At 31.4% G+C, this 13,899-nt stretch overlaps 1 protein-coding gene across 1 annotated transcript in view; it reads right to left on the minus strand.

The window, feature by feature from the left end:
* The window catches only part of LOC132722192 (ubiquitin carboxyl-terminal hydrolase 32-like), a 59,920-nt gene that overhangs the window by 38,649 nt on the left and 7,372 nt on the right, over nucleotides 1-13,899 (minus strand). The window contains exon 4 of the mRNA XM_060706641.1: nucleotides 2,222-2,340. Within this exon, the coding sequence (XP_060562624.1) occupies nucleotides 2,222-2,340 (119 nt within the window). The remainder of the gene's footprint in view (nucleotides 1-2,221; nucleotides 2,341-13,899) is intronic.

The raw sequence follows: 13,899 nt of genomic DNA on the forward strand, positions 1-13,899 counted from the left end.
CCAGCTGTGTCTCAATTCTTCCATCAAAAGAATAATGACAAGATTTAATTTGTTGAAACATTGTGAAAATTCTCCAAGACATGGGTTGCTAAATGAATCTTTTATGTTATTTTTTTTGGCAAAAAAAATATTTGCAGAATAATAACATAAAGAAAATTGTTTCATTACTTCACTGAGAGCTTCTTTTAACACATTAAACACACAGATTCTTACACATGTAGCATAATGCTATATTATTCCTCCTAATCTAAAAGCACTGACCTTGGCCTTAATGCCAAAAAGAAACATACCTTGTTTATGCATATGACACTACACCTCATGCTGATAACATTTTGTATAAAGTAATATTAAAATTTATCAAACATTTGCATTAAGAAGATAATTAAGGTTATGTCAAAATCTTGACATTTCATCATCTCTGGTGACCTTGACCTTCTATAAATTGACCTGGATTATGCTGGTAAGACTCAGTGTCTCATGACTGTGAACATTTCTTAATTCAAAAAAACTAAACTGTCCATGCACACATTTTCATATTTCTATCTGACCTCTGAACTCTAAATTTGACCTTGACCTTGGACACATGTATCTAAATTTTGCAAGCAACATTCCACCTCACGCTTGTGAACATCTGCCCCAAGTTACAACAAAATCTCTCAATGCATGTAGAGGTTGTCCTTTGACCTCAACTGTGACCTTGACCTTTGACCTAGAGACCTGGCTCATGTAGGTGTCACTACTACTGATGGTGTTGAACATTTTCTGTGCAGAGTAATACTTAAAATTCCTCAAAGCATGAAGCAGATACAATGCATACTCTGGACAAAACTGGCCACAATGAGTACCCATTCAAAATTAATTTATAGAAAGCAACCAAAAACACCTCCCTCTAAAGTTCTTGCAAACTCAACTTCAATATATAGATCTAAGGGTTTTTTTTTCCCACTACTTCTTTATTTATTAATACTTATAATAAAAACACATTGCACTATTCTGCCACTTAACCAAGGTGTCAGTTTATTGATTTAACATGACATATTTATAATATTATACAAGTACATGTCATAAAAGTGCAGATTGCATGGCATAAAATACAAATGAATTTTTTGTTGAGTAGTCTACACAAGGTGTGCTCCTTATTTTGATATATATAACTTTTATTCACTGCCGATGCAAATGGCTGAATGCCAATTTTTCGCAATATCTGTAAAGTGCTTCTTATTATACGGGCAACAATACAATGCATCATAAAACCTATCTTTTATTCACCTTTACTTGAGAAAAAAAATGCTGGGAAAACTGTTAAATAAAGAGCAAGTTGGTGATGAAAGAATAAAATTTGTTTAATATTGTTCATAAGACACTTTGTAGTTTTAGTTTGAATGTGTTGGAAGCTATAAGCTTGTTAAAACACTCACAAATCTGTTCCTGGAACCAACCAATACTAAGAAATGAGTATAAAGTTTCTTGCTCAAGGAAACAACTGCTTGCCCCTGAATAGGGTTTTATGCCATGGGCCAGAATGATAGATTAATAGTTTTGCACATTAACCATCAGCCGAATCACCACTTGTGACACTTGTTATAGTAGTAACTATGAGGTAGGCACCCTCCCATGCATTACTACAGGCACAAGCAGGTACAATGGCCCCTGACTTAACAAGAAATATATGTACATGTATCTCTATCATGGACATAAGCCAAAGCACTTTACTAGCTCTTACCACACTTAATTTGCATAATGACTATAATGGACTAGACCTGACTTGAATCTGGAGCTAATAAAATACTTTTCACCAGGGATAAAGGTTTCAATATTACAATATACTTGCATCTCAATATTTCAATATACTGGCACCTAACAGTATTAAAACATATTCTTATGCTAAACAGAAAAGCAGATCAGCCTAGTGCTATACAACTGTAACATGTGACATAAGCATGTCAATACAATTACAGCCAGACAGATATTGGGATAACTTTATTAGGCCAATGTAAGGGCCATAACTCTAAATGAAATTTAGTAATAACTCTTGCTTTATTCACAGTGACACTGTTATATCAGATTATGCTAGTTCAATGAGTTTAACCTAAAGTCAAAGTATAGCTTTTAATCATCGATACTTCTTGAATTCATTTTTCTGTGCAGACCCTGTAAAAAGTTTATAGAGTTAATTAAACAGTTTAAAATGTGTAATGTTATGTCAAATGGTAAGACATACCTGTGCAAAGAGTTGTGTAAGTGATGGAGGAACCTGATCCTCTGTTGTAACAATTTTTCTGTCCATCTCATCCTTGTTGATCACTGTGAAAGACTCATCAGCATACATGCCAAATATCACTGAAATATAGTATACCAAATATCAGCTATATTATATCAAATATCACTGAAATATTAATATCAAATATCACTGAAATATTATATATCAAATATCACTGAAATATTATATCAAATATCAGTGACATATATTATACCAAAGATCAGCAATATAACTTCAAATATCACTAAAATATTATATCAAATATCACTGAAATATATTATACCAAATATCAGTTATCTGCATGTATTATGCCAGATATCACACCAAATATCACTGAGATATAATACCAAAATTAATATCACTGATATTATATAAAATATAACTTAAATATCAGGTACCAAGTTACCAACAATAGATGAAATATCAAATAACACTGAAATAAATATTATATGCAAAAATAGCACTGGAATACTTTGCATTATACCAAATACAAATGTATCACCAAAATATTCTACCAAATAACTGAAATACTTTATTGTATGCAAAATAAACACTGAAATACCCTATCAAATAGTATACTGAAATATTATACATGTCTCAAATATCAATGGAATATTATGTGAAAATATCACCTAAATATTATATAAAACATTACTCATATTAATATATCAACAAGAAATGTTAGAAACAAGCTAACCGCAGTTTCTCATTTTTTAAATGGATATACCTAGCTAAGATTTTTTTATATTACCGGTAACATGAGGAAGGTGGCTAAAAATGAATAGTTTACTTATAATCAAAAAACTTTAGGTGGTGTCTAGAAAAAATCATATTGTTGAAAATAATTTTATAATCAATAATATAAACCTTTTCTTTCTGCTTCATATTTGTCAAATTTACAGAAAAATTTGTGATTTTACTCACACTGTACACTCACATGACACCTTATTAAAGTTTCTATATAGGAATTTTCAGCGTGAAATATAAATAATAAACCCCCATTAAACCCAAAATAATCGCTTCAAAATTTCAGATAAATTATCGTCTTCCAAGACAAATTATTACCACACAACTACCATACTCCCTGGCTGGCCAATGAACGCAATCATATGCATGGCTTCAGCGAATCTGGCTACAAATTCATTTAGGCCCTAGAATTACTTCAAGTTCGAGTAACATTAGTTCAGAACAAATCACTCAGTCTGTATCAATTGTAAATAAATGCCGTCAAATTACTGCAGTTTCTTCCAATAACGTCAACATGTTCTCTCTTGGACTTGACAGGTTATCCTAGCCTTTTAGAAGAACAATCTTGTTTCAATCAATAACATTGTAGTAAAACAAATTAAACACAACAAAGATAAACTCACTTGTTTCCTCTTATTTAGGATGAAATAAACTGATTACATTAAATAAGTACCTTGCAAAATGGGGAACCTGATTAATTTAAACCAGAAACTGTACAAGTCGGTAACATCTTTGATGAGTATCACATACAGAAAAGCAACGCTTAAAGATAAAATTTAATGGATTTTAAGTTACAATGACACTATAAAGGTCCAAATTATCTGATGGGGAATTGATTTGAAGTCAGCAACCTTAACCACTCAGCCATGCTGATTATAAATTTACGAATTCGGCAAAACTTCAAAAGCAGGCTTTTTGGCAGAAGTAGTGAACTTCATGTATAACATAACACAATCAGCTTTTAATCAAATTTCAAGAAATTTCAAGAAACCTTTTAGAACATGAACTTATAAATAGCAAGAGTTTCCATTCAATCGTTTCAAAACTAACATAGTTATTGTTTTACAGTTCAATTGGATTTAAACTCTATATTTAAAAAAGTATCAAAATACCAAATTGGGAATCAAAACAAAACTTTTGACTGTGATTATTTTTTGTGTGCACAAATTAAAAAATTAAGAAATGATGGACAGATACCACAGTAGCTGTTCTTTTACTCCTTTAACCATACTTCCTTAGTAAAGGAATTATAGATATGTTTCCTTTCTTTGTCAAATAAGACAATTTAGCTTTAAATACCATTTTTTAAAGCAAGCAAGCTAAGCTAAATACACAATGAAATGTTTAAATCTTTTCTTTTGACCAGATATTTATTAAATGGTAATAAAGTATACAACTTGGTATCATGTGACAATAATCAACATGTTCAAACATGAAATCTGTCATGTTAAAATATGAAATCTGCCATGTTTAAATATGAAATCTGCCATGTTCAAATATGAAATCTGCCATATTCAAATATGAAATGTGCCATGTTCAAATATGAAATGTGCCATGTTCAAATATGAAATCTGCAATGTTCAAATATGAAATCTGCCTTGTTTAAATATGAAATCTGCCATGTTCAAATATGACATCTGCCATGTTTAAATATGAAGTTTGCCATGTTCAAATATGAAATCTGCCATGTTCAATTATGAAATCTGCCATGTTTAAATATGAAAATATGATATCTGCCATGTTTAAATATGAAATATGCCATGTTCAAATATGAAACCTGCCATGTTCAAATATGAAATCTGCCATGTTCAAATATGAAATCTGCCAAGTTCAAATATGAAATCTGCCATGTTTAAATATGAAATTTGCCATGTTTAAATATGAAGTCTGCATAGTTCGAATATAAAGTCTGCATAGTTCAAATATGAAATCTGCCATGTTCAAATATGAAATCTGCCATGTTCAAATATGACATTTGCTCTACTCAAATATGAAATCTAGAGCAAGTTCAAATATGAAATCTGCCATGTTCATATTTGCATCTCAAAGAATTAATGTTTCTGTAAGAATATATAGGGAAAACATTTCAACAGTATCTGAATTGCATCGCTCTCTTTGATTTATCTCTGAGAAAATGTGACAGTGGCTCAGGGAATGGATGATATAAATGACCTACTAGATAATGGTATCTGAATAATCTACTGTAGCAACATCAGATGAATGTCAACGAGCCACGAAAAACCTATTATATATACAGTAATGGCATATATAGACAATACCATGATACTTATCTATAAACCATCTTTTTGAATATTATGGTAGACCGATCAATATGTTGCAAAGAAAAATAATTGAGGAATAAATTTTTTTAGAATAATTTTTTGTAATTTTTACAATGATGAAGGGATTTTTTGTTGCTTTTTTTACTACATGAAAGAAACTGTTGACAAAAAATATCAATGTTAAATTCATATTTATAGTAAGTGTATAAATACGTACTGGTTAGGGACCATAAAACTGGACAACCACCAAACCCAGATGGCCCAAAAAATGACTGATTTAGTGTTTATTCTTTGTTCAATAGTTGACGATCTATCAGTTGCTTTTTTATCATGTTTCTTCTATAAGTAAGTAATTACATTTATTTCAACTTCTGTAAAGGGTAATATTTTAATGTCTATTTCAAGAACATTGACATTGAAATTAGTTGGACGACAAGAGTGCAATACCTGATCTCTTGTAAATCTTTCATACAGGTATTTTGGAATTATTCTTTTTTTTTCATTTCAAAATTCAAACAAATTATTTTTTTGTAAACTGCATGCAGCAGTGATATAGCTTTATACATTTTAAACTTAGAATTTCTTGAATTTAAATTTCTAAATAAATCAGGACTATCAATTTAATGAATATATTATTTGCCCCATCTGAATTACAAACAATGCACTTTAATGCAAAACCAATTTCCTAAGTAAATCGGAGGTGGTGTTCATGATAGTTTTCACTCCGTATCACAGAAGTAATCCACACTGAATTCACCAGAGCACAGTTGAGCCACCGCATCATTCCTGGGCAGGCTGTCAAGCAGTTTACCAGTACTACTTGCCTTCACTTTCACAAGGAACTAATAACGTTTATACATGCCAGAGCAGACTGGTACAGTGCAAATGACCATAGAAAGGATTTCATGATCAATCATAACAAAAGGTGACTGCACCGCGGCACCGTGTGGGAATCAAACCCAAATTGTCCCATTCATAGTTCAAAACTATTTATTGAGCTACCAGGACAATGCTAAGTAAATTGGTTGAACTTAAGCAAAATATATCTAGCTGGATCAGAAAATGATAAGCTTTTATGCAGTCTGACCGCTGGCTCTAATAACTTCAAATTTTCATCTTGTCTGAAAATGGACCATTCCAAAAATAGAAGTTAGACAAGTCCATTATAGAAATTAAGCCAGTTAAATCAAGGAGCAAATTAATCACAGACCTTACAGAAAAATGCTGCTCTCTCAAGGATTATAAAATAATTTGTCATGCACTCATTTCCGATCCTCCCGAAAAACCTACTCTAGAGAAATTAACATTTTGATTACAAAATATCCTTCCGGCTTTAATAACAAGACTCCAACTTGACAACATTTAAGATTAAATATAGGACAATTATGCAAATATATCATTTTTTTACTATCGATTCAAACAAATTTGCTGATCTACCTAAAGTCCAACATATTACTTTTTGATGTTCTGTTGCAATAAATGAATTCTGCAATAGCAACAAGCAATAACAAACAATGTGTCTCGGAAAGCTTTCACAAAGAAGTTTCATTCTGAATATCAAGTTTCAGGATCCTGTCTTTAACAACTTCGCTGAATTTGTGTAATCAACTTTATATTTTGAGAATTATGAAGTGTTTCTTTAGGCTTTAGGGAAGACTAAAATTAATTTGTTCTCCAAAAATAAAATATTGCACCTACGTTTCCTTAAAGGATAGAAATAGAATAGTTTTCTTTTTTTAACCAGCCAAAGTCAATCATAATACTATATGCTCCGGGTTGTCATTTAGAGGCGGCTAAAGGCCAAAATGCAGACGAAAAGAGCAAAGCATTATGGGGGAAGATTCGAACAGACTTGGAAATTGGAACGTCAGAAGACGCTGAAGTGACAATTATTAATCATTATGGACAGAATAGCGTTAAAATAAACAGACATTTTTTAAATCTGACAATTTTTATTACTTTCAATAAAATCAATCATTTTTAATACCGACATGCTAGTACTGTACACGTAAGCTGCACCCTAAGGTTCCTGTGTACTTTCAAGGTCATGCATGCGTATAGGCAGCTAGGCCCATGCATGAAATAATAAATGGAAAGGTCTTCGGTTTTCTATCCACAGATACAGAGCTGGAAAAGTAACCATTTGACATTTACTGCTTCAGTGTGACATAAATAAAATCATTGTACCTAGAATATATTTTTATAGTTTTCTGACATATTGTCATATCACTTTAAATGAAAAAATAAAAAAACAACACCACCTTATAACAACAACAGCAATTAATAAATTTTTATTCACATTAAGTCAGTTAGTAACATTCTCTATTAAAATTAATCAATTGCTCTTATATATTTTTCCCCAAGTCAGCATAAAATCAAATAACTGAATGTTACTAAGCATAAAATGAAATAACCAAATACAGACAACTGGTATTTATAACAGAGGAGATTTCTGCTTAGCTGTCGGTTTACATCCCCGGAGAATCGTCATGACATTATAGATGGCAAAAATCTAAAAATAACCTAACCTTACACGCCCAGGTAGTAAAGTCTAAGTCGGAAACTGCTAATTTTATTTCAACAAAAAAGACTATACTTTGAATATTCTAGATTTCAATCTCTGAAAAACACAAATTATTTCTTATTTGCTTACGATAATTACTTCATCAATAATTGACATGAATTTTGCAACAAAGTTCGTCAAGCTAGTAATTGAGGTTTGGTTTAGTGCCAGACTGTAATTTTTTCAGTCAGTTATTTCATCCTTTGGATACCTGTAGCTATCATGACACAGATTTAGGTCAGCCTGTACTGCCATGTCAATCTACCAGGCTTAAAGTTTAAGCTCTACAAGTATTTTGACGACATATGAGACCGCTGTTAACTATGAAATGGGATATAAAAACACAAATATTAGGTCACAGCCTCAAGCATGCCTATAGGGTGGTCAGGTCTGTCAAAACAATTTCAACCCATAATTGCTAATTTTGAACAAATTGTGAAAGTCTATGTCAGTTAAGTTAGAAAGTCACAACAAGACTATTTGTTGCAGTATTATATGTAAATTAAAATAGAAATTCCACCAGTGCCAGTGGTTTGCAACCAGATCTGATGATATATCATGTAACAGTACTCTTCTGAAAGGTTATCCTTATTCAAATCAATGTAGCTAAATTGTTCCAAAGAGCAATAAGTAAACAAAAGGATCATAATACATTGACACAGTGTTATTCTCCATAATAACAATGTCCTCTTTATCTAATATTATCTATTGTAAATCAATTACAACAGTAATGACTTTGCATCAGCTCTATCCGCTACAGTGTGATAAAATTGTTGCTATGTACATAATAATGAATCATATTCTGAAAGTACGAGGGGTTATCCAAAAATTTGTGGACTTTCTTTGTTGCGTAAAATATATATGAGATATTATTTTGAAATTCCTACACTGCTTAGAAGAATAAATAACAAATAAACACAGAAAAAAATCATGTTAGTAGCTTCTTATATTACAACAATATTTAATTTTACATAAACACATGTCGTCGACAGCGGCGCACTCCAAAAAGTTATTGACGTCAATGTCATAATATTAACGTACAACTTGTGTCACAACGTTACACAGTCAATGACGGTTACTGCTTCTCAAAGTAATGTTCATCACTAAATTTCTTATGCCACTTTAACACTACTGATCGTGAAATTTTCTTTTCTCTGTTCGTCTGCTGATTTTTATCAAATGTTTTTGTAGGTGTCATCCCTAAATTACAACAAAAATTTATGATCGTTATATGATCTCGCAAATTTTCTAATTACCGCGTGTCCGTCATTTTCCCGTTGTAAACAATAAAGGAGTCTGACGTTTCTAGCGATATCAACAAAAATAAACGGAAATGACGTCCATTATTTTAAAGAATTACTTAAATGACATCATAGAAGAAACATGCGATGTTCAGCGAGTTTTCTACGTTAATTTTTTAGTTTTTTAGCAACAAATATACGATGACTTACTGCGTTTTTCTACCGTGCGCCGGGTGCCGTGTATGTGGTTATTTAAAAGCAATATAAAATCACTATTTATCGACACAATTAACTGTTCCTTTCAAAATGTGTTGATAATATTCCACAATGTATGCTGATAAAATTTCATTACAATAGACGTTGACGTTCATGAGATATTTAAAAAGTCCACTAATTTTTGGATAACCCCTCGTATACTTTAAGGAACTCCACCAAGGTCCAGAAGCATAAAAACATAAAATTTAAATTTCTTACATAAATCTGGTGGGGCACTTAGAAACAGAAATGTATGCAAAAGTAATTAAGAAATAAGAATACTCAAGTATTAAATTTAAAATCGTATTTTTGTGCTATTCTAAGCTGATTTTTGCGTCATTTTTCACAATTACCATATAAGTACTTATTTCTGCGGGCTTAATATTCGGCGATTTTTGTTAAAATAAGGGGTTTTAAATTTCTGCGTTTCTTATTTCTGTGGTGTCATCATTCTCGCATTGATGCTTTTCATTTCTGCGTTTTAATTAAGATATTTTTACAAAATTAACCGATAAAAACAAACAACATTTCAAGATTTGTTGACGTAACAGGTACATAACTTCCGGATAACCTGCAGACAACAGATAATGTCTTTTGTCATAATCATATTGTATCTATATATACACGTTAATAAACAAAAATAAAAAACGTGCCATGACAACAATTTTAATACTGTATGTGTAAAAATATGAAGTGTGAAAAATAATCAACGGCAAAATCACACATAGTGTACATTAATACAAAAGGATAATATTATGTTTATTGCATCCATCAAACCTGAACAGTTTTATTTTACAAAAAAGAAATCAAGCTTAGGGTGAGCGAAAATTATACAAACATGATATTTATTTGGAATAAAAAAGAACAAGCAAAGTAACAATTTTTTTCTAATAATAAATTCACGACTGATGCATAAAGAAAATTTCCCATCTACAAAGGGTGATAACGGTACATGGTTATGTATTTATACAATACCAGAGTTGACATATTCCAACATACCGTTACAATAGGGAAAAACTGAATTTTCTGCGGTTTTTAAATCTGCGGTGTCGTTATATAATGAACCGCAGAAATAAAGTTCCTGCAGAAAAAAGTACTTATATGGTAATCTGGAAAATGGAAAGAGCAAAATTAATGATCTGAAATTTTACCCAGACCTACATTAAAGATTTAACATCTAAAATCAACCAATCAGAATTTAATTACAGACGGACCATGGATTGTATAGTATAATACACTTATAGTGTGACCATAGTTTGTATACTAATACATGTATGTCATATTATAACCAAGTTACTAAATCCATCATAGTTACTATCAAACTTACAGTCAATATCATGATATAAATTAAAGTGACCTTTTTATCAAATGCAAAAATATTAATGTGACATGATGATAAAAATTATAATCCCAGACTCGACTCACTGAAACCATTTCAGATTCAGGGGTTATAAACATTGTAGCCAAGGTCACAGTTCAGCTCTAAGACTTTTTAGGTGCTATAAGGGTCTAAAAAGTTTTCTCATAAACAAATTCCACCTTTATTTCTTTCTTTTTTTTCTCTAAAGTTTAATCTGCTGGAACCACATTAAAGTGACTGGCCTTTGCCACCAGTATAGCCATGCTAGCCTATATTTGGAATAGTCCATTCAAAGTTAGAGGGATTTTAATATATAAAACATAAATCCTGAGCTTATAAGGCAGCATTTGCAAATGACCATTTTCCCGGGTTGCCAGTTTTCATACAATTATAATCCTATTACTCCGATAAAAAGATCTTAAAATCATCAGGCAAGGTCCCTTTAATTGCTAATATATTAATACTGGCAGTGGCTAGTTGTAAAATTAATTTAATAAATTCAACAGAAAAAAATATTTTTGAAAAATCAAACAGTAATAATACTTGAACATGCTCAAAATTTGAATGATCAATCATCAAATTAAGAAAAATTCTGAAGGTTATGCATGTAATTGCGTAATAATTTAAATGCATAATGTTGGTTTTGCCATGGCGCAGCTCTTTTAAATATTAATTGGAAGGAAATTTTACTCCAGTATTAGTCATGCAATTTAATCATATTATTATCATGCACATTTTCTAAAGAGCACCTTTGTACTTTTACAATAATAAATATATATATTGCAAAATGTCATAATCATTGTACATTTTTGAATATATTTTAAGTTTGTTTGGCATTGTCAATTTACCTTATCTTCTCATCCACTAGACAGGCCACACATATGACTGAATGTAACATTTTTTACATGGACTTTCATAATGATTAATCTGCTTATAGCTTCATGGTGCACTACTGTTTACAATTTATCATTCAACCGGCACTTATTTTGAAAGCTGGAAATGTAAATGTTTGTACCCTATAATTTGAGAGGAAAAACCAAACTTATTCCTAATTCTGGAGTAAATATAATTATGAAGAAGATAAAAACATGTCTGAATTGAACAAACACAACCCTGTCTTGTAATAGAGTAATATGGTAAAGTTGACCCATTGTTGTTGATATCCACAATGGCTTCTTTTCACAGAAAAAGTTCTTGCCATGTAGTCACTATACATACTTTGCTAGTTTGACTTGATATTTTCTGTTTTTCAGAAAATATCTAAATACATAATGCACTTCTCCTTCACATTATCATATATGATAAAAGCCGAATTCATTTCAGGATCAATTTCTTGCCATAGGAGCCCGGGAATGTTGTCAGCTTGTATAGTAAAATACATTTCTTTTCTTGATTAATTAACAAAAATTTGCAAATAGAAAACTTGCATTTAGACAGATTCCATTCCTTAAATTTTCATTGCTGGGAATGTTCAAAGAGTATTTTCCAGTATAATTATGATCTCAGCATGAAACCAACAATTTCTCCACATTAATCAGAAGTGAAGAATTAATAACACAGAAGGCATTATCTTCTGCTAAACCATTGTGATGAAAACATGCTGCACTAAGGATTACAAATACCTTCCTCACAGACTATTAACCCTGTTTTCTAATCCCTATTGGAATTTGCAGACAGACAAAATGCTAATTTCACATTTGTGCTGCAATTAAATGTTGCGGAAAAGTGCGCTTGCAAAATGTACAGTGGTAAAACCTAAGACAATCAAGTATCTTGGAAATATAATTGATTTAATTTCTTTTTGTAAGACATCAAATAGTACATTCAGTATTTTCACAGCTAAAGTGACAGAATGTTCTTTAAATCCTTTCCACAAGTACCAGTTTCTATTCCACAATAAAATAACAACTTCTACTCATGAATTACCATATACCGGTACATGTAGCGAGGGAAAATGGTACAAATCATTATGAATGGCCTTGACATTTGTCAATACATGTATATTATATAACAGTTAACTTTAAACAACACAGACAACTGAGGCTTGTGGTCAGGACTTGAAGGAAATCACAAAGGACCCTCAACTTTAGAGTCCTGACGCCCCAACTTTGCTATTCTTAAGTGATATTTTGCATTGTTAAAATAAGACTACTTAATAAAAGTGGTAACCATATAGAAATGAAGGAAAAATAAAACTGTGACCACTTTTTGCCTTTCTGGACACACACCTCAACTACCTCTGCATAAGCCCTGAAAACCTGACACCGAATACTGGCAATTAAAAAATCGAGATGGGTTTTACCCATTTTTTCCTGTACGAATACTGACATCACAATCTCTGTGCACAGACTTATAACTTTGATCAGTCACATTATCAACAGATTACCATATTAATTAATGGCAGCAAAGTTCATCTACTGTGAATATTGACTATTGGATTCAGTACGGACAGGGATGAGTTGTAGAGCTATTTCCGAGCCTTATGCCTGCTGTTTAATCAATAGCCGACTCTATATTTGCCACTAAATAGCTGATTAATTTGTTTTTCAAATGTCAACTATGTATTTCACACACACTAATCAGGTAAACTGTGAGACTTCTTCACACTGCATTAGCCTGGATTTTTTGTAATAAGCTTGGTGAGACTTGCCTTGCCTTTAAATTTGGGATTTCAATTACATGTACATCAGTCATCCCACTGTATCATGAACAAATTAATAATTCAAAATTGTTCAAACAACAAGTAACCACAGTGCAAATTGTAAACATTAATTATACAAACAACAAAACAGAAATAGGTATCAGAATCTATTTGTAGATTTATCATTGACAGTTTTTGCAGCAATTGTAAAGAACATTGTAGTATTGCTGCTATTTTTTTTTTCAATAATAATTGCAGCAATTCAGTACTAAAGCTGAAGAAATTTCAATAAATATGAATATCAAAATATTAAACCATTAATATGATGGCATTGAAATGATTAGCTTAAGCCACCATTATACATAATAGAACCAAGCCAGCTTGCACGACCAGACTCTATACAGTTTGTAGTTAAACTTTTATATTCTGATATCTAAATTTCTTTTTACTTTGAATGGACTGTTCCAAATTCAAATTGGGCAAGTCCATTACAAAAATTCACACAAAAGGGTTGAAAGCAGAGCCTGGTCAAAAAAAAAGATCATGGGTT

Source organism: Ruditapes philippinarum, unplaced genomic scaffold (genome assembly GCF_026571515.1).
Source record: "Ruditapes philippinarum isolate M1 unplaced genomic scaffold, ASM2657151v2 ctg2842_1_1_1_1, whole genome shotgun sequence".
NCBI lineage: Eukaryota > Metazoa > Mollusca > Bivalvia > Venerida > Veneridae > Ruditapes > Ruditapes philippinarum.